The sequence below is a fragment of the Anarrhichthys ocellatus genome, unplaced genomic scaffold, assembly GCF_004355925.1.
Source record: "Anarrhichthys ocellatus isolate YVR2014 unplaced genomic scaffold, GSC_Weel_1.0 scaffold18, whole genome shotgun sequence".
NCBI classification, from domain to species: Eukaryota; Metazoa; Chordata; class Actinopteri; order Perciformes; family Anarhichadidae; genus Anarrhichthys; species Anarrhichthys ocellatus.
In genome coordinates, this window is record NW_022280048.1 from 6,000,190 (window position 1) to 6,020,595 (window position 20,406).

The window sequence follows — 20,406 nt, forward strand, 5'->3', positions numbered from 1 at the left end:
GAGGACTCGAGCTGCAGCGTTCTGAATCAGCTGCAGCTTTCTGACTGACTTTTTACAGAGACCTGTAAACACACCGTTACAGTAGTCCAGTCTGCTGAAGACAAATGCATCGACAAGTTTTTCCAAATCCTGTTGAGACAGAAGTCCTCTAATCCTTGACACATTCTTCAGGCGATAGTAGGCTGATTATGTAATTGTCTTGATGTTCAGGTTGAGGTCTGAAAACATAACTACACCTGAGGCGAGTTTCTTTTCCAAGAAATTTAAACATGCATCCTGTGTCATAGAAGACTTTTTCTACAGTAGAGATACATGGAAATGTATTGCTGGAAAAGTGTGGTCCTTGAAAGTTTCACTCTTTTCATTATGAAGGGATTTCTCTCTAAAAATCTAATTTCAATACCTTGAAAGTGATCAGAGCACATTAACTGGGCTACTATGCATGACACTTTCTGCCCAATGATGTCAACCCAACTCAATGTATTGCCTGAGACCATCACATCCAGACTGTTACTTACAGACGGCCTAACCTCACCCATCTTGCACAAACTCTACTACACACACCTTCAAAATGTCTAAACATGACCGTAACAGCAAAAATCTAAAACCTTAAGGCAGTTATTTCAATCTGTAAAAACAGTGTGAAAAAGTTAAATAAAAACGCTTCTCTTCAGGCTAATATCGGTGGCACACATGATTCATACATAGGTTTTATTCATTCATTTATTTCTGAATGTTAAAAAAAGAATTGGCTAACACAATTGAAAATATATCCAATGCCAATGGAAAAAACATGAATCTTTTAGTGTGTGAAGAATGAAAATAAAGAAACCATATCATGCTATTCAGAAGAGTCTGCTAGGTTATAAATAAAGTGCGATTCTCTGTCAAAACCTCCATAAGAACAATGGTGATAAATGAAAAACATATCTGGTTTTGTTGATAAAGATATCTTTTCACCACAAATCGCCAAAAAAACATCTCCAGCTTCAAAAATATTTAGCTGCACGTGGTGCTCCTTTCTTCTGAGTATCGGAACAAACGAAGCTCATGAGAACCATTTTTAACTCAACGAGACTCAACTTCAACACCAAGCGACTAAATGAGCAGACTGCAAAACGGTGCATGCGACCCGAGTGCTGCTAGCCATTTTGCTACTTCATGTTACCTACACAAACAAAGTCAATATGAAAAGTTGAGACGACCAAAAGACGCTTTTAGGTGCATTCCAACCGTCGGTATATGTTTTCACGCGGCCTTCCTACAGCATCAGACAGACAATCCGCAGCCTTGCACGTGAAAGCACGGTTCAGTCTGTGAGCTGGTGGATGAATCATGGCAGTGCAATTATCCTAAAAGTATTGGCCTTCAATACAGTCATGACAGCTTGTTTTTTTTCTTTGAGTAAAGAGTAGAGTTCTGATTGATTCGCTTTCAAAACAAAGCCCCAATCAGTTGCATTTAGATTCATTTAATACCTATAGTGACATGTACAATGAAACTAAATGAGAACTAAATGGCACAGACGGTACCCAAACGGCCAAAAGATTATTTGTTAAAGGAGACATACTATGCTCATTTTTAGGTTCATTCTTTTTTTTTTAACTTTTATTTTACTCTTGTCTGTCTGTTTCATTTTAATTTATGCTGTGTCATCTTCATTTAGCCTGACCCAGTTACATATACACTGATGCTTACACCTCTGTAGTGTTAGCTTTATTTTGATACTAAGATCAATCAAATAGACTTTGTAGTTGCAGAGAGACACGGTGCATTCCTGGTTTTTTACCTTTACGTGTGTGTGTGTGTGTGTGTGTGTGTGTGTGTGTGTGTGTGTTCCCCTGGGATTACTTACTTTTAAAATACCATTAGAATCAATAGAGATGATTTAAATGAATGTAATTCCACAACCACTTATACTATCCATCCATTACATCAATACAAATCAAATACATTTAGATCAATTACAGAAATTCAAAAATGGCATCTGTTCTTATATTGTACATCTTTCAATCTTTTTATTTTCAGTTTACACAGGAGTGCGACATGCCACTCACAAACAGAACAGCACGCAACATACCTGCCAACCACACAAACAACCAATCCCGGACACAAAAAATACAAACAAAACAAAAAACAAAAACATAGATCATCATCCTTCCACTAGATACCAATGAACATTGTGAACCTAGCTCCATGGGCGTCCCCCGGAACCCGAAGTTACAAAAACCTCCCCCCTACACACATTTTATAAGCCAAATATTGTCCTCCCCATGAATTACATACAACATGGCGGCCAACCATACAGACAGTCGCACACAGTGACAAACTAAATATTGTGGACTTTCTTCCTTCACTGAGTCACTTGGATCCCACGTTTGCAAAACCTCTTAGTATGATTTCGGCATATTCCTCTCCAATAAAATCTATATTGTACATCTATTGAAGGCCACTACATTACTGAACACAATGCATTACATTAGTACATTCAAAAAACAACAACTGTACTGCTACACTACTTTAAAATACTTTTGTTTTGGCTCTGGAGAAACCTTTTCAGAAGCAACCCTGTTTACATCACATTACATTCTGGTGGATTGCAAAGGGGCTCATTGGAGCTCAGGTGCTGGAATGGACCTGCTCTTCCTGGACGTGTTCCTGAGCGTCATCATTAGCTGTGCTAGTTAGACAAAACACAACACAGCCATCAATGGTGGGACATAAAGTGTAAAAACTCCGGAGCATATGTTGGACAGTCTCCAGCTGCTGCCGTAACTTCTGTCTGATGTCCAACGGGCCTGGTTTACTTTGACGCAAGACGTCTTGAAACCTCTCTTACTTACGTGTTCATTCTTGCATCCAATTCTCCCAGGTCCCCATCGGACAGTTGGGCGACCAGTGCCACGCCGATGCTGTCTCCCAACACATTCACGACAGTGCAGCAGCGGTCTCTGGAAGACGGAAATCACAGTAAGCTATGAAAGCAGGAAATACACCTACATCACGCTGTCTGATACATTAACTCAATTTTGTGCAAGCATTAAAACTTACAGCAGCCATTCTACGACCACCAAGATGGAGGCGTCCTTTGCAGGTAAGCCCAGTGCTGCTAAAATACAGATGGTGGTCACGGCTCCTGTCGCCGGGACCCCTGCTGATCCGAGGCTGGAGATAGCTGAAAGCGCTCTGCAGAGCAAACACACGGACTGTTCAGTGAATGACTAGAGTCCATTTCTGAAGACACAGTAATACAAAACAGTACTTTTTAAGTTTAAAATATGCCATATTATGGCATTTTAACCAACGGTAATATCTATGATTTCCTTTCATTCTCGGACAAAAGAGAGACAATAACTGCGACTTACGCGATGCTGATTATCTGGCCCAAGTCCAGGTCGAGTTTGCCGAGTTGGGTGATGAAAACTACGGCGACCGCCTCATAAAGGGCCGTCCCGTCCATGTTGACACTGGTCATGATGGGCACCATGAAGCGGGTGATCCTGCAGTCGATGCGGTTTCTCTCCGCACAGCATTCCAAAGTGATCGGCTGTGTGGCGGAGCTTTGGGACACAATGCATGCTTTCTCGTTGCACGAATCATATAAGAGCAATCATACATGTAAAAATACCGTTTACAAAAAATTGAAATTGCTTTACAATTAGGCAGCTTTCATGATAAATATAAAAACAAGCGCACAGAGCAAGCTTCAGACAACTAGAACCATACCCTCAAATATCCTCTTACCTGGAGGAGATGATCAACGCACTCAGTAAGGCAGGAAAAACCCCTCGAATGACGATCAACGGGTTACGTCTGGTCCACAGAATATAAACCATCGGCAGAACTATAACTGCATGGATTGCGAGTCTGAAACACACAATTTAATACACAATAAATATTGATGCTGATGACATGAAATTAGTAGAAGGCTTAAATGCTCATTTGGAATTATTTTGTCTGACTTTTATGGATGAAGAAAATGGATTGTGTGTGTTTGACAACTGTTTTGTTGCTTTAACAGAGACAGAAATCATTGCAAACATGTTGGCTAGTGTCAGTTATTGCAATAAAAGGACCCGTCCTGTGTCCCCTTTGGTATTCTGTCTATAAACAGCTGTTGTCAGATGATGCCAGAACTTTTGCAAACCACTGGCACACCTCCTGCCCTCATCCACTCTCACACTCATCAGTGTCCCCATGTGCCTTGAGAGTACACCAGGCGTGAGGGTTGTGAATGCTACGTTGGTGTTTTGAGGAAAGGATGAGGAAAGGAGAGCGTACCCAATAACAATCACACCCATGAACTTCGCCAGACTGTAGATAGTCTCCCAGTCACGACCTTCAGCAACATGGCTGCCAATCATGAACACCACTCCTACTGGCAAGTAGCTGGAGAAAAGACCGGAAAAGGTAGAGGGGAACTTCAATAACTTATGCAACATTTGGGACAGTAGTCTGATTACTGTTACAATATTACTCCAAAAGAAACCTGTTTGGTTTCTCTCATCTGGGAAAAGGGGAAACAATTAAATATGATTAGGAGTAAATATTATTATAAAAGCAATACTTATCTGAACCACAAACTAATTATCTTTATTTGATTATTTTTTTCATGTGAACTAAGGGTAGAAGAGGGAAATATAGTGTGATGCTTCCTGTTCTAATAGACAACCCTGTCAGTAGAAAATACCCCGTTTTTTAAGTTATAGAAGGGCATAAACACTGACACTGCGCTGCAGGATATTACTCTAGTTCCGTAAATAGGTGGAATATTGCCACATGGTATTGATTATGCTGTTTCACTTTACCACAGAACCCAGTCGATGATAATTTTGGTGGCCTTGTTGAGGACGGTGACAACTTCCAGGACGATTTCTGCACTTTCTCCGACCTTCGTCAGGATCAGACCAGCAACGAAGGAGTACAGCATCAGGCCCAGCGTGTTTGCTCCGGGGACGTAGTGACCGATCAGTTGCATATCAGTGGCATTCTGACACAAGATGGGGGAAACAGTAGTTACAGTGGTCTGAGGGCAACTTCATATATCATCAAGTATCATTGCACTTCAATAAAGGATCTTAATGGTGACGAGAAGAAGAGCCGTACCGGTATGTGACTCCTAAACACCACCCTCGTAGTCTTGTACTAAGAAAAGAAAAGATAGGGTGCTCAAGTAAATACGACATTTCTCTCTCTCGTGGAGAGCAAAGAAATAGGTACAGGTATGAAAAACATACCTGCTGGAAGGAAGCCTGGAAAGCATTCTGTGGCATCAGGTTACTATAAAGAATAAATAAGAGTCAAACACATTAGTCAGCTTGCAAATGTTGACAAATCATACTCTGAATTCAGCTTAAACTCAGATGTAATGTCATTTTCTTCTCACCTCAGTAGATCCACCAAGGTATGTATGATGGAGAACTTCTCCATTCCCTTCAGTCCATCTTGGTCGATAGTGCGAGCAATCCCAGGCTTGAGCTGCAGCACCAGGATCATTCCTACAACACGTATTCAAGGTTGGACGTAAGCATGCTGTAGCTGTTCAATATGGATCGTGACTTAATGGAAGCAATAGTTTGAATCGGGATTCACAAAATGAGGTCACAAAGGCCTTATTTTGATGTCTACAAATGTTCTACTAGAAATGAGAAAGTTAGAAAGAGAATAAGAAGAATAACAGTGTGTAAATAAACATTACGTCCAACATGTTCTGATCAACAAAGTCCTTCATTAGTTTGAGGAGAAGTGATTTATAGATACACAGCCACAGCTATCATAATGAGCAAGTTGCCTCAGTCTTTAGTTTAGAGTTGCTCCATGGCTTTCTGTAAATAAAAGTGAACTACTTTTTAATGCCAATTGATATACAACATGAAAAATAACACATGATGTGAAAATGACTGACAGTTGATGACATTTAAATACTTCAAGCAATAAAGAGTTGCTTCGCGTTACATAGGTTCAATAATGAAGTGATTGTATGCAGAAATGTGCACATATAAAGAAAGTATCCCCAAACCTTCTCTTACCTATAACCACAGACACAATAGTCGTCGAGACAATGTACACTTCCATACGCACGCCTATCTTAAGGGAGCTGTAAAGACTCAGGGCAGCTGCTCCTACATTCAAAAAATAAAAGATAACAAAATAATGATATGTACGTATATAGGGTGCCTGTCATGTAAATGAACACAATTCACAGACAGCGGGCTGAAATCTGACAAGCCACCTGTATGCCCTGTGTGTAACATGGATGATCTGATGTAACAGTTAACGGAGGCAGAAGTGCACGTCTGGTTTACCTCTGACCACACTTGTCACAATTAGAGGAACGGAGAGAAACTGAAGCATCCGCAGCAGAATCTCTCCTGGCATGGCGAAGAAGAACTTGTTACGGTCTGTAAGAGGGACGTAGGTCTTGAAAAGCATCCCCAATCCAAACCCTGTGTGAAAATAAAAAAGATAGTATAATTAGAACAAGTAAATGGTTTAAAATGCGTGAGAATGGGAAAAGATTGAAAAGTCTCTTATGGCCAAGGGAGGTGACACACTGGTGATTGAGCCCACGGCCCACTGATGAAAGTGTTGCAGTGTTTATATGTTGGCGGTAGTACCGTTCTTCTCCATTGTATACACACAAAAACATGTAACTCTGCACACAATTCTGAAAACTTGAAGCTCTTTCATAAACAACACTCCAGACTGTTAAACTCGCTGCACAATGAAGCACAAACATTTCAGCAACACGCAACACTGAACTTTAGGCGTTCTTTGATGAGAAGTTGGGCTTTCAAAGTCCATAAATCGTCCACATTGACGAATTGAAAGAAAATAACTTGCATTGATAAGCAGTCGCACATTAATAAAACCCAATGCATCATTTGATATCTTGGTTGCCATGCCATTTATCTGTGCCTAACACACCCTATATTAGCATTACAGCTAGCTCAAAAAAAAGAAAAGGGAAATCAGTCACTTTATTATTATTTGGGATGTGGCTAATATTCACAATGACAGATAGTGTTGAACTAATACATGTTGATGTTTTCACTGGCTGTGACTTTGTAACGCTCGTTTGTTTAAATGATTGTTGACGTTTAAATTGTAGCTGTCGACTCTATTCTGATCAGCTGCTGCAGCCTCCAGCGTTGCTATGGATAACAAAGGCTGTTGCTATGGCCCTAGTTCAGGCTAGCCGAGACTGTTCGACTAGCGGAAGCAATACCATTATGTTCAAATCAATAAAATCATTTTCCGAATCAATATCATGAGTCAAAGTATCAATTAATCAGTTAATTTATTTATTTGGTAGGTGGGATATGTCACTGTTTAACGCTTTCTAACGGTTAACCGTTAACGGTTAAAAGCTCACAACCATTAGCGTTAGCTAGCGTTACTTGACGTTACTTGGATTGCACAAAAAGCTAACAATTAGTGTTTTTGGCAATAAAATGTATTCTTCGTACGCACCATCCTCCAAAGATCTAAATACTAACCGATGGCAACAGCTGCCAGAGTTGAAAGGAGGAATGCGTGCTTCAAGATGTAGTAACAACATTTCTCAGCGAAGCTGGGAAGGTCTATGGGGTCCGGTTCGGATTCCGGCTCGGGTTCCGGTGCGGGGTCCGGCTCACGATCCTGCTGAACTTCCATCATTTTTAAGTCAAGCTCAAAGTAAACAAAGGCATCAGCCAACAATACACTTGTTCAGCGGACTTTCAGGAATGAACGAACTACAGACCACTTTTGTGTCAGCAGTCGCGAGGATACACGTTGTCGTTGTTATGGTTCGAAATTTGAACGAAAAGAGAATAAAAATAAAAATGCCAAAATAGACTTTTAGAAATAAGGGCATTTTGAAACAAAATGTTTAACATACATATATACATACAGATAGATAGAGAACTAAATATAATTATATATAGAGAACATTAGCTTTTCTGTTTACATTTCACTCAGCTAGTACAGCTCAATACTGCACATTCAGAATGTGTGACTTTGTGAGGGACAGTATATCACTAACCAAAGTCTAATGTCTAATCTGAACAAAGCATCGCCCAGCTTCACCATGACATCCCCGTATTGCGAGGTTACAGGCACTGAAAGCCTTTTCATGTTTGCCTCTCTAAATTCACTGCTGCTGCTTTTCACATCAAGTGAATGAGAGCACTGGGATCCCGGGTGAAAAACAAGCAGAGGGGAGACGAGCAGGAGAGCTGACTCACTCCGGTGTGGGGGCTTTGCTGGTGCAGAGGAGCAGTGAATCATCTCAAGCCTTATTGAATATTTGCTCTATTTGATGTCATTACCGCCCCAGTGATCGTCAGTCCCATCATCAGCACCCTCCCAGAGACTCCAGACTACAGGCAGGGGAGAGATGCAGGAGGCAGACCCGGAGCTGAGGGGCATTTGAGGTCAAAACCCAGTGAGACTGAATAAACAGAAGGCCTACCAATGTTCAGCTTCGGCAGAAAACACAGAAATGTACTTTTAGATTGCAGAAAGGAGCCATTTGTCTGAATAAATGGGGAGATGTACTGGTTTTCTTCAAGGTTTAATAAAGGGCTCGAAGCAGCGTGAACAAGAACTATTGACGTTGGTGTTGGATCACTGAGAACATAATCTGCTGGGAGTGAGTGTGTGGGCTCTAATCAACGCCGACTGAGTGATCGATACATTATCTGTCCGTGCACAGTTCTCGGTTGAGCCTACACATGAGAAGATGACAGCAGAGGTTGTATTTAAGTCATTTCTATTGTTTATTAGAAATGGATCACGTTTCAACCCAAGCAGTACGAGTTATTTCTTGTTTTGTTTTTACCTTCAATGTGCCATGCATACAAAATCAGAATCAAGTGTCCATCTGTCAGTGCCATAGAGTTTATATTTGTAAGGGATTGATATCAAAGTCTTTTTTTCCCCTGTGCAATTAATATTCACAGATATGTACATTCAAATTAGTCTGCCTCAAATATCAAGCATCCCCGCGAAAAAGAAACCAACATTAAAAGTAAAAAGTTACAAAAAACTTCAAATGAAACAATATATTTCTCTTTTAAAATAGAATTAACTATTCGGCTAACATGAGTTAAATTATGATTGCTTCATTTTTAACCATAGGCACGTTGTAGATAGGTGAGGCGTCGTAGAAGCCAAATGGAGGCCATGTGTCTCCTCCTCTCTCCTCGCCGCAGCAGATGTTTGTGTAAACTAAACCACCGAGCTATTCTACGGTCCTTGAAAGGGACCATTTGGAAAATAAAAGTAAAAATAAAAAAACAGAACGAAGTGTCAAGGTTTCCTCTGTTCCAGCTTCTCGTCGGGGTGGCTCTCTGATATGTGACAAACGGAGAAGGAACTCTACCAGGAGCTCTCAGAGATGTTTCATGGCTCACAATGATTGGTTTCTTTGGTATAAACCACCATGACTTCCAACAACTCAAATAATCTCTCCATTTGAAATGAATACAGTAATGATTGGAACAGCCCCCCCCCCCCCAACAACTCGCTCCCTTTAAAACTTTAGATTTGAAAGTACATGACTGATCTCTGTGGAAGTGAACACCAGTGGATCTCAGCTTCCATAAAACATGGGGGGGGGGGGGGGGGTGTAATGTGAAGAGACACGTTCAACATTTCAGGAAGTGTCCCACCAATTACAAAAGATGATCATTACAGAATTCAACTCTCCCAGCTCACAAAACGAGATGTGGTACGAGTGAATAAGTGGGATAGTGAGTCTATCTTACAGTCAGCTTTATGTGTCTTTATCAGTATGTTGACGGCCCATCAAGTCTTTATAAGTGATGCGAGGGAAAGACGGTCCATCTGTGATTTAGAATCCAGCTTGTCATTCACTGCAGTGAAAAATAAATCAGGACTTTCATCAAGCGTTGAACTTTATGCATTAGAAAATGATGCATTAGATAAAATAATAATAATGAATAAATAAATCAGCGGATAAAACTGAAGGCCTTTAAGAGATTCTGAATTTTTCAATGATTATTTTTTTTGGCTGTTATTCATCATTTGACATCAAAATAGTCTTTCATTCATTCACTAGTAAATGGAGTGAAAATACTTCAACATATAGATAGAATAACACAGAGGAATGCATTGCAATAGTATGTCATCACAGTTTCCCCTCAGCTGTAAAGTTCATTCTCATCCTCTGCAAAGACTATGGCTATTTGAGTATCATCTTCATCCCGTGGGTTCTAGTGCACATCACACCTGTCGTCGTGACAGAGAGTTGCAGGTCACATGTATGTTTCGGATATCTGTGAACGATGCACGGACCCTTCCCTTCAACAGGAGCCCTGAAAAACACACCGTCATTTACTTCTGTTGTCTGAAAAGGACAGAAGTAAATAGGGAAGGAAGAAGGAGAGAAGGTGGGGAGAAATAGAAAGGAAGTGGAGATCAAATAAAAAGGAAGGAAGGAGTGGAATGAGCGAGTAGGTCTGAACTTTCTCCCCATGGTGAGTAATGAGACTCCACAGTCCTGGACAGTATTTTTAGGATGCTCTACATGTCCACTGGGACATGTACGTCGCCATGGTGACCTGTTTTCACCATGATCAACTATGCAACCCAGTGGCGGCTGCTGTTTAGAAGGAAGGAAGGAAGGGGCGAGAAAAAAAGGAGTATACTTTCCCTTGAAGGTCACGAATTTGGCACACCTCATGTCCTTTACATAGTCAAGTAAAAAAAACAAAAAACAATTCCAGACCCCGCAATTGTTCCTGTTCCAGTGAATGCACATGCTGATATACCGGTTTAACCTAAGGCAAAAAGGATTGTGAGTAAGTGTGGAAAGGGCTCTCTGAGGACCCCTCCACAGCTCCTGTCCAGAGTTACCGCAGAGAGTCATCGGAGTGGAGGTGGGTCCTTTAAGAAGGAAAGCACTGGATGGTCACCTCTCCCTTTCTTGTTCAAAGTGAAACCAGCTGAGTCAGGATGTGGCCCCTTACAGTTGTTCTCCTCCCGTCTCTCAGGGCATCTCTCGAGGGGACATGTTGAGTAGCTTGGTAGATTTATTGGGGTAATTGATAGCCAGGCTGATGGCAGCGATGTTCTTCAGAGCCTACACAATCAAAACAACAACAAAAAAAAGGATGTGAATGGAATACAGTGCAGGGGAGAGAAAATCAAGCAGTGTCAACAGCTTTGCTTTTCCACCTGTGCTGTGCACTGCATGTTGAGTGATGATAAACAGACCAAACTGATGAATCAGGGACTTCTGTGCGGTTTACGTCACCTTATTTAACAAACAAATGTGCTTCGCAGGGTTGTTGTTTGTCTCGGTCTTGGTACAGAGCGTCATTGAATCTGGTAAAGATGTCTTATGGTTCTGGTCTCTCTTGTTTTGTGACATTTGACAAGCGCTACATCAGGTCAAAATCTCACTTTGATCATTTATCTAAAAAACATAGGGCTGGATTTACATTCCGTTGACTGTGGAGTCCCCAGAGCTGTCCCGTAGCCATTAATCAATAAAAACCAGAACTGGAAATAATGGAAGCACTGCCAACAATATTGTTGGATGGATTTAAGGGATAGACAGGCTGCTGCACCTGTTGCCTTATGACCCTTATGATGTGCAACGTATTAAAAACAGCTGCTGTTCCAACACTATATGCTGGTTAAGTTAAGCTATTCAAATTTACAAACCTACAGTTGGTACACAGTGTTAAAGCAGTTTTCTTTTGTTGGTTACTTAAGGGCAGTGAACACGCTGTAAACAACGGCACTGATATGTGATCACCTTTCAAAGCAAGCATTTGCCTTTTAAGAAACATCAGGATTCATTCTGGAAACCTGATGAACAAAAGTCCAACAAACTCTTCTTGCTAGCCCGTTGTCAGCTCATTGCTAACTTTGTCTGCGGCTTGGTGCTGGTAGGTAGCGCACAGTGGTTTGATCAGAGCTGGTTTGCTGCTGTGGCTGGAAATGAGGTTGTTGAGAGTGAACCACAACTATAAAGTTGCCGACTATAAAACAAAAGCAATGAGCTGAAAGATACATTACATTTTTTTTTAAACATCCAGTGCTGAGGGGAACTGCAGAGGGAGAATTTGTAACTCGTGACTCCTTTCATAATAAACACATTCCTTTGATCGATTGTTAATACAGAAAATGTTGATTAATGCAGCTTTAACTTAATGAACATTACATGATATACCTGCTTACTCAGTTACAGCAGCTGTCTCACAGTCTCAGTGGCACTTCAAATATCTTATTTCCAACCAAAGATACCAAACATATGTATTCTTTAGGTCTGAGGGTAAATGATTACGCTCCCTTCTGAACAGTATTCGATGATTTGTCACTTTCTAGCTCCCCTCTTGAACAATACCCTTCACCCAGTGATTTCCTAGGAGCTGAGAAGTCCAACACAGCTCCAGGTAATGGCCCGACACACAGCAGTACGTGCTGATCTGGCTGATTTAGTAGGCAGTTCCTTTGCAAATGTCGTATCAAAGACAGTTATCTTGCATTATGGTCCGTGCTTAATTGAGTGAATAACAGGATAAATAAAAGCCACGGAGAACTGGTGGAGTGGCCGCGATCCTCTGAACACTGTGCGACTTGTGTCGTGGTATAATAAACTCAAAGATGACAGGCCACTAACGTAAAGAGAGGAAATGTAGTCACCTTGTTTTGTTGCGGGTGGCTTTAGAACATTTTTTTCCCCAACCTTCGGCCTATTTACATTTGGACTTTGCACTATTGTTAGCATAATAGTCCCGACTACAGCCAAGTCATCTATAGTTGTGCTTTCTACCTGACAGGTATTAGGTAACTGCTCAACAGAACCGCCCACTATGTGTTTCTTCTTCACCACCCCGCATCCTCTGCTCCTCTTAACCAAGCGCTGTGGCTCGCTGTGCCGCAAATTCTAATGGACTGTAATTACCAAATACATTAGTCCCGATGTGCGGCCCACACATATTCAAAACAAAAGGGGGAGGTGCAGAGGGATCTGCTGAGTGTCAACAGCTTGGTGATTCACGAGCAGAAGAGACTCCAGCCGCGTGCTCACTCACGGCGACTGAAGACTGTTCAACCAACGGGAGCGCATATTGAAGAAAGGGTTGCATAATATTACAACACTTCAGGGTGAGCGGAGACTTGTCTACTATCGGCCACGTCAAACAGCGATTCAACACTGAAAACATCAAAGATGACCTGAGAGAGGCTGGCTGAAGGCAGGACTTTGAACATAGAAAGGCAGAGATGTAAAAAGTCATTAATGGCTATTATGCAGAATAAGGACTCTTTGAGTAGTGATACCACGTAGCTTTTCTTTCCTGGCTAAATTAAAACGTAACAATCAAATACATAGGTATTCATTTAGTGAATTGCTGTTTATTATTAAAATAATAAATGACACACCAGCAACTTGGTAAAAAAAAAAAAAAAATCTTCAAAATGAACAGAAATTACAATTTAACTGTAAACCTTTTTAATGCAGCAACAAATTGTTCAAGACTGGAATACAAAGTCCAGTATATAATGTATATAAACATAGAAATGAATTGAATATATCGATAGATATATTGATATCTCATATCGGCAATAAAAAAACAAAACAAAAAAAAGGTGCAAGTCTTACCATTGCGGTGTGATTGAGGAGCTGCTCGTCAGTGGTCATGGCTAACAGGTAGTCCTGCAGGATGTCCTGTGCCTAAAAAACATATGAAAGGCTTGCAACAAAGGTGTCTCCTGCCAGGTTTCCTAAATGCAGCTCTCAAAGAAACAGTTAACAGATAACCGTCATGAGTACACAGAGCTTCCCTCGACAGACTGCTCTAAGAGGTTACATAGGGAGGAATTTGGTCATAAATGAGGCCTGGTTCCCTGACCACTCATCACCATCTCAGCATCAAATTGAAACTGTGGAATGTTGGAACAGTCAATCACAATTATAAACAAACCAAACAGCGCTTCACACTAAAGCCCAACGGGAGAAGCATATCTCGGGTTTTATAAGCACAGGGAGTTAGGGAACACAGATAAGAATGCACAGCGGCTAAATGGGCCGAGACCGGCCAAACGGAGCTTTTACAGAGCTGGAGACACAGTCCAGAGCCCTCGTCCACCATCCGTCTCACAGCACCCCGACTGTTTATAGTGGGGAACATCCTAGGACCATTTGTCCAGTCAGTAGTGCGTGACATGCCGTTTTGATTTCCCTAAACATAACGCTCACTTCCTGGGGTAGAGAGTTCCCTGAATCTCAGCGGACCTGGTCGTGAACTTTGTGTGCGTACAAAGACTCATGCTGGAATGTGAACAGCGCTACTTCTTTAACATCAGCTGGTTGTGGGCTCAGACCTAATATGGACACAGAGGACTCCTTGATGTGTTCACTCATTAGCTTCCCATGATTTTTACAGTAGAGGCATTACGAAGCTGTTGAACTGGGCTGTATGACATCACTGCAGTTGATCTCAAATGTGAACATGAGGAGGGCCACCAACCTTCACACACACACACACACACACACACACACACACACACACACACACACACACACACTAAACCTTACTTCTCAGGAGGATGATGACAGACGGTGCGCTGTGTTGTAGTTAGAGCACTGAAGACTACAGCTGAAGAAGGATTTTAATATTTATGTCCATTTCAGGATGGAATTTAAAGAGGACTTTCCCCCTCTATATTAGCCTCAGAACAGTCCTGTCTATTTATACAATTCTCTTAACAAACGCAGAAGTCTTGGAAAAGTGACTCCAGTCTGGATGGCACACAGCCGAGTTGTCGTCTGTGTGACCCAGTGTGGAATCATATTCACTGGCTTTATTCAGGTTCAGCTCAACCGACATCTTTTTCAAAAATGTTTTAATCTCTTGTAATACCTTTGAACCACATCCTGAACCCAGTGCAACACCAGCCACCACTCACTGCGACAGCTGCCACAAGAGGTAGCAGGTGTGTGTGTTTTTAAACCAACAGAAGCCTGTTGTGTTAAGAGTGTTAGCTTAATTAAGACTGAATGCTGGCAAAGCTTACATGGAGGAAGTAAATGGGTCAACGCATCTATTTTGAATACAACCGCTGCACGTGGCCGTGTGCAAAACACTACCTGCCACAATCCATCCATCTCCATGTGTCCATCATTGTTAAAACAACACTGGAGTGTCCATGAAGGGCAGCCCAGGATAAACGGCTGTGTGCTGCTACTGCCCCCTGGTGGCCGCTGACACGTACCGCTCCACTCAAGCAACTCGCTTTGGAACGACATTCGGTCGGTGCAGATGGGAGCACAGAATCCATCCTGGACGACAAGTCAACTGATGTCATTTTATCGTCGGGTCAGCAGCGCAGCCACGAGCCTCACCAAACAGACCAGATGGGAACCGGACAGAGAGTGCTTTTCTGGGACTGTCTGGTTCAATTGCATTTACAGATGGGAAACTCCTGGCTGACGGCCTGCTCATAATCCATGAGGATTCTCTTAATCAATAATTCAAGACAATTGAGAGAGAGAGAGAGAGAGAGAGAGAGAGAGAGAGAGAGAGAGAGAGATCACAAAATGGATAGCATCTCTTCCTCTCTCAAGCAGTCTGCATGGAGCCAGTGTGGACTGTGCTGTCTGGCAGATGGCAGGGTGTTGGCCCCGAGCCCAGAACAGAACAGGTGGGTGGAGGAAAAACATGCTCATCTCACAGAGAGACGGCTATCGACGGAGAGAGGAGGGGAAGACAGAGGTAAAGCATATAATAAATGTAACTCTTATTTCATTCAAATTGCCTCAAACTGAATATGTCATCAGGCCAAAAGAACAGGGACGGTAGACTAAAACAATCGTTTCTATATTCAACAGCAAAGACAAACGCTGTCATCACAGCATAAACAGTCAACACAGCTAAACAAATACCCAAAATGTCACTTAGCCACACCTCTGGCTTTAAATACAACAGCACCTACACACACGAGATGTGGCCTGCACGTACGTATGTGTGTGTGTGTGTGTGTGTGTGTTTGTGTATGCGTCACTCACAATGGCACGGGCCTCTGCGATGAAGAAGAGTTCAGTGAGGGCTCTGTGAAGAGGCAGCAGCACGGTGATACTGGTGGGATCCTGGCTCAGGCTGTTTTCCATGGACATGAAGAGCTGCCACAGAGGCCGCAGCAGCGTCAGCTCACAGGCTCTGGAGTGCAAACAAATCAATACTTAGACGAACAAACAAAAGTACGCACGCAGAACGGGACAATGAAGAGTCACTTCGATAAAAAAATCAAAAAGGTACAAGCTTGTGTGCATAAAAAAATAAAAAAAGAACTACAACTACAACTCCCAAGACGCATTTCGGCATGAAACATCTGTGACGTGAAGCATTAACGACGGGTAAAAGCTAAAGATGACGGCGTTGAGGGGGAGTCCTGTGTTTCCTTGTTAAGGAACATGAAGAATATTATTGAAAGAAAAAATGTAAATGTGTTTACAATTCACATAAATTGTGTGAGGTCATTATGACCAGAAGGGAGCGGAGTTAGTCTGCACACATGCAAATTCCTAAACACATCCTTTACCTCATTTCCGTGGTGACTACCAGGACATGAGGGATTTACAAAGGCTTTTATCTTTTATGCAAACCCTGTGTGGAGTCCTGCAGCTCTGGGGAAAATACACTGCTGAGGTAAGAATGTGCACTGGGTCCTTTTAGCGAAATCAGCACTACCTAGGTCCAGGTGGATAGACCCAAGTGAGAATGTTTGTGCATGTTACTTTGGGTGTTTATACATGACAACTTAACCTTGCAGTTTTTACAAGATTTCACCGGTGACAGAAAAAGTGTGAGAAGCGTTGAAGAGATTTGGACGGACAGAGACAGAAATGTACAGGCAAGGCTGGACTCTTACGTCTGGGACTGACACTGCAGGAGGCGGAGCAACAAGTGAATGGCTTTGAGTCGCTGGTTCCCAGTCTGGCGGCAGGCCACGCCTACCTGCCACTCCCAGATGTCAACCAGTGGCAGGTGACTGAGCACTTGGTCATCTGCTAACATTTGCTTCAGTATCTCGAAACCTGATTACAAAGAAGAAAAAGTGCAGAAAGGGTGACGACCTGACTAACGCGAGGATTCAAACTCGTAGTTTGCACTACGCTCTCCACCAAATGAAGCCGGTTTGCTCAAACAACAAATGACACGGTATCCGTGTTAATGTGAAGTACCTGTCTGGAAACGTCCTCTGTGGCCTCCTGTAACTGTGAACTTGTAGCCCCACTCTGTGTTGCTCATGTCAGACATGAACCTGTAGTACAGGGTGTCACCTGAGGAAAACCCACACACAACATACGTGTTGATACATGTCAAATTATCTGAAATGCAAACACACAGAGAAGAAAAGGAATTAAATGACTTTCAAAAAAAATATTCCTCACCAGGAATCTCAAAATCGGACCATTTCTGAGGCGAGCCGCTAAAGTTGTGGACGTCCTGGAGGAAATCGCTGCTGCTGGACATGATGAGCTCATCACAGCCTTCCTCTGTGTAGCAGCGGGAGTCAAATTTTACCGAAAGGTAGATGGCTCCGGGGATGTGCACCTTGTCCTTAAGAGAGATACACACACAATACAGCCTTCAAAAAAAACCTGTTTCAAATAAGGATGTGTACCAATAGCCGGCTCTATTGCAAAGTCGTCTTTAGTTAAATTTGCATTTTGTGTGCGTCTCATAAAGAGCTATGACAGGCAGTTTACCCACCTCAAAGTTGGTGTTGTTGTCATATGGGTGTTTGGACTCTCTGATCTGCATGGCCATCCCGGGTTCCTCCATGAACTGGCAAGCTGTGAGGGACAGACTGCACAGCATACTCTGGCTGCAACCCTTCAGCACCCGCTGGAGAATCTATTTATTAACGGATTATTATGATCACATTAATCCACAAAACACCAGTAATGTATCATATGTGGAAATCACATAAGACAAACTCCACATTCTCCTGCCTTCCGCCCACCTTCTCCCAGAGCGGCCTCTCCTCCAGCTGCATCAACATATCCAGGATGTAGGCCATGTGCGAGGCACCGCTCAGTTCCAGGGCCTCCTCGCTCAACGCCGCCTCCGCGGGCCAGTTGGCCAGCAGCGAGGCCAGCACGTGGCGGGCGTACAGCGTGCCGATGGCCTGGTTCACCTTCACCAGGTATTGGCGAACTGCCCGATTGCTTCGCACATCCAGCTCCTTGTGCAAGAGAGCAGAACTTTTGGTGCGCCTCTGCTTGGCGTAGCTGAGCTGCAGGTCGCTCTCTGAATTTGTGATGAGCTTCTGGGCCACTACGTTGACCTCCTCGGTGGCCTTTTCACAGTGGCTGGGTTTAGACTGTGGGAGGAGGGCGATGATGGGGATACATCAGAATTTTGACAAATGCAACAAAATAAAAAAAATTGGTAATCTGCCAAACTGCCAACTCTAAGTAGTGCCGTTAACCTCCGTGTTGGAAGTTCACAATAAAATAGTCCATTTCTAAATTTTGGATGGCATGGGAATACCCTCCCTGACCCTTTGTGTGCAAAACATCATTTCTTCCATCTCTAATAGATTGCTCCTATTAAAATGAAAAATCTTTACATTAATGGAACATTTTCTTCTTTTTAATTACTGCGCAGTAAATTCAATCTGCCTCAAGCCCGTTTCCTCTTAGAGGACTCACTCCCACTGTGGAAAGGGTTAAGCTTTAAGCACGCAGATTTCTATTGAGCTGAGAACATACAAAAGCTACCACTTAAACTGTTGATCAAAAATGTTATGAAACTTTTCAAACTGGCAAAAATCATTGAGTTTAAGAGGTTACATTTCAACTATTCCATAAGGCTTAGCAGCGCTTCATATATGTAGAGGCTAGGCAAAGATATATCCATAATCATCACTATTTAAAGCACCTTTGTACCGGTTAATATTTCTACTGTATACATACTGTCCTGTCGTTTTTCATGCGTGTGTAAATTCTGTACTGGTTTTGTAATATTTCATATAATGTGGATGCAGTGTTTACAGATTGTTTGTTAACAAAAAAAGAAAAAGCTGTTTCGGGTCACATTTTTAGACAACTCACCACGCATGACACCACAATCATATCAGTGTCCACGGCCTTGGTGTTCCTCTCCTCAGAGCGAGGCCGCCTGGTGGGTTGCCACTTCTGAGCCAACGTCCGGATCGTCTCATCTGTTTTAATCTCCTCTCCATCGAATCTGAAAATAACACAAAGGCACAACCATTGACTGAGAGGCAGTATGAAATAGAACTGAAATATGACCTTTACAACGGTTGATCATATGAAGAAAGTCAATTTTAAAGCGTCTCTGCTGACCTCTTCTGCACCTCCAGGAAGAAGGAGTCAGTTCTCTTCATCTGCAACTCGTACATGGCTCGCAGGATGGGCAGAGGGGCGTTTAAGGCATCGTGGGTGATCTGCATTGAAAATAAACTTGAGATTAACACACCACTCTAAGTTTCGCTGCACATTTTCCTAAACACTATCCCTCGTCACCTGAAAGCAAATCTTGGTCTCCTCATCGAGGCCCTCTAAGGGGTCGGGCTTGCTGACGTCGGTGTCGTCAGCGCAGCAACTGGAGTGGTCAGAGTCATGCTCCTTGTCCTGTTCTCTTTGGTCTCGCTCTGGGTCCTGGGCCATGGAGTGGATCTCCCTCTTGGAGGAGTACAGCATGATGGAGAGGATCTCTAGATCTCGCAGCAACCACAGCTTGCTGAAGCCTGTCCCTTTGCTGCACTTCCTGACCAGCAGCTGGGTCAGTCCCGACTGCCGGATGTCCTCCTGAGCTTGCTCTACTCCGTGTTTCTACCCAAGAGGACACAACAGAAATGAGAACACCACCTCTGGAAGAATCTTATATGATCTAAGATAGTTGTTCCTAGCCAAGAACCACATCGAAGATTCCTAGGTAATGGCAGGTACCTTCAGGGTATTGTAGAGGCCTTTAAGGGCCAAGGAGAGAACCCAGGATGCCTCCACAGCATCAGGAGAGCCATTGTCCTGGCTGGTCTGCAGTAGGTGGCTGATGATTGAGGTGAAATTGCTCAGGTAGCGGCTGAGCAGGGTCTTAGTGGAGGCCTGGCCCTCTGACTGCCCTGGGAGACCGGCTGCACTGGAATCCTGAGACTGGATGAGTTGGTAGTCCTTCACTAGACAGAGGAGAAAGCACACAGAGGGTTAATTTCCTTCCAGGCGCTGGTGAAAGTTTTTCAAGTGAATTGCACCAACCTGTTTTCCTCTTGCGTGTCTTAACATCCACCACTGCGGCATGGTTCTTTTCTGTGAAGTGTTTGAGCAAAATCATGTTGTGCTGTTCATTGGCGTTGTCGATAAACACCGTCTGGGTGCCCACACACAGCACCTGGCAGAGACACAGTGGAGTCACA

General features: G+C 42.9%; 2 protein-coding genes across 2 annotated transcripts in view; both read right to left on the reverse strand.

Moving 5' to 3' along the window:
* Window positions 1-321: 321 nt before the first annotated feature.
* LOC116389110 (excitatory amino acid transporter 3-like) lies at window positions 322-8,779 on the reverse strand. Its single transcript, XM_031857550.1, has 13 exons — window positions 7,500-8,779; window positions 6,306-6,446; window positions 6,030-6,122; window positions 5,387-5,498; window positions 5,238-5,280; window positions 5,107-5,145; window positions 4,809-4,990; window positions 4,282-4,389; window positions 3,745-3,867; window positions 3,366-3,560; window positions 3,052-3,186; window positions 2,844-2,951; window positions 322-2,680 (listed from the first exon to the last, which is right to left on the reverse strand). The coding sequence occupies exons 1-13, from the start codon at window positions 7,657-7,659 to the stop codon at window positions 2,620-2,622; spliced, it is 1,500 nt and encodes a 499-aa protein (XP_031713410.1). The 5' UTR covers window positions 7,660-8,779; the 3' UTR covers window positions 322-2,619.
* An 88-nt stretch (window positions 8,780-8,867) lies between these two features.
* The window catches only part of zzef1 (zinc finger, ZZ-type with EF hand domain 1), a 34,653-nt gene continuing 23,114 nt past the window's right edge, over window positions 8,868-20,406 (reverse strand). The window contains exons 42-54 of the mRNA XM_031857547.1: window positions 20,249-20,381; window positions 19,943-20,169; window positions 19,517-19,825; window positions 19,337-19,437; window positions 19,082-19,217; window positions 17,989-18,348; window positions 17,736-17,879; window positions 17,414-17,582; window positions 17,204-17,302; window positions 16,891-17,056; window positions 16,028-16,178; window positions 13,622-13,693; window positions 8,868-11,089 (exon numbers count right to left, since the gene is read on the reverse strand). Of these exons, the coding sequence (XP_031713407.1) occupies window positions 10,997-11,089; window positions 13,622-13,693; window positions 16,028-16,178; window positions 16,891-17,056; window positions 17,204-17,302; window positions 17,414-17,582; window positions 17,736-17,879; window positions 17,989-18,348; window positions 19,082-19,217; window positions 19,337-19,437; window positions 19,517-19,825; window positions 19,943-20,169; window positions 20,249-20,381 (2,160 nt within the window). The 3' untranslated portion in view covers window positions 8,868-10,996. The remainder of the gene's footprint in view (window positions 11,090-13,621; window positions 13,694-16,027; window positions 16,179-16,890; window positions 17,057-17,203; window positions 17,303-17,413; window positions 17,583-17,735; window positions 17,880-17,988; window positions 18,349-19,081; window positions 19,218-19,336; window positions 19,438-19,516; window positions 19,826-19,942; window positions 20,170-20,248; window positions 20,382-20,406) is intronic.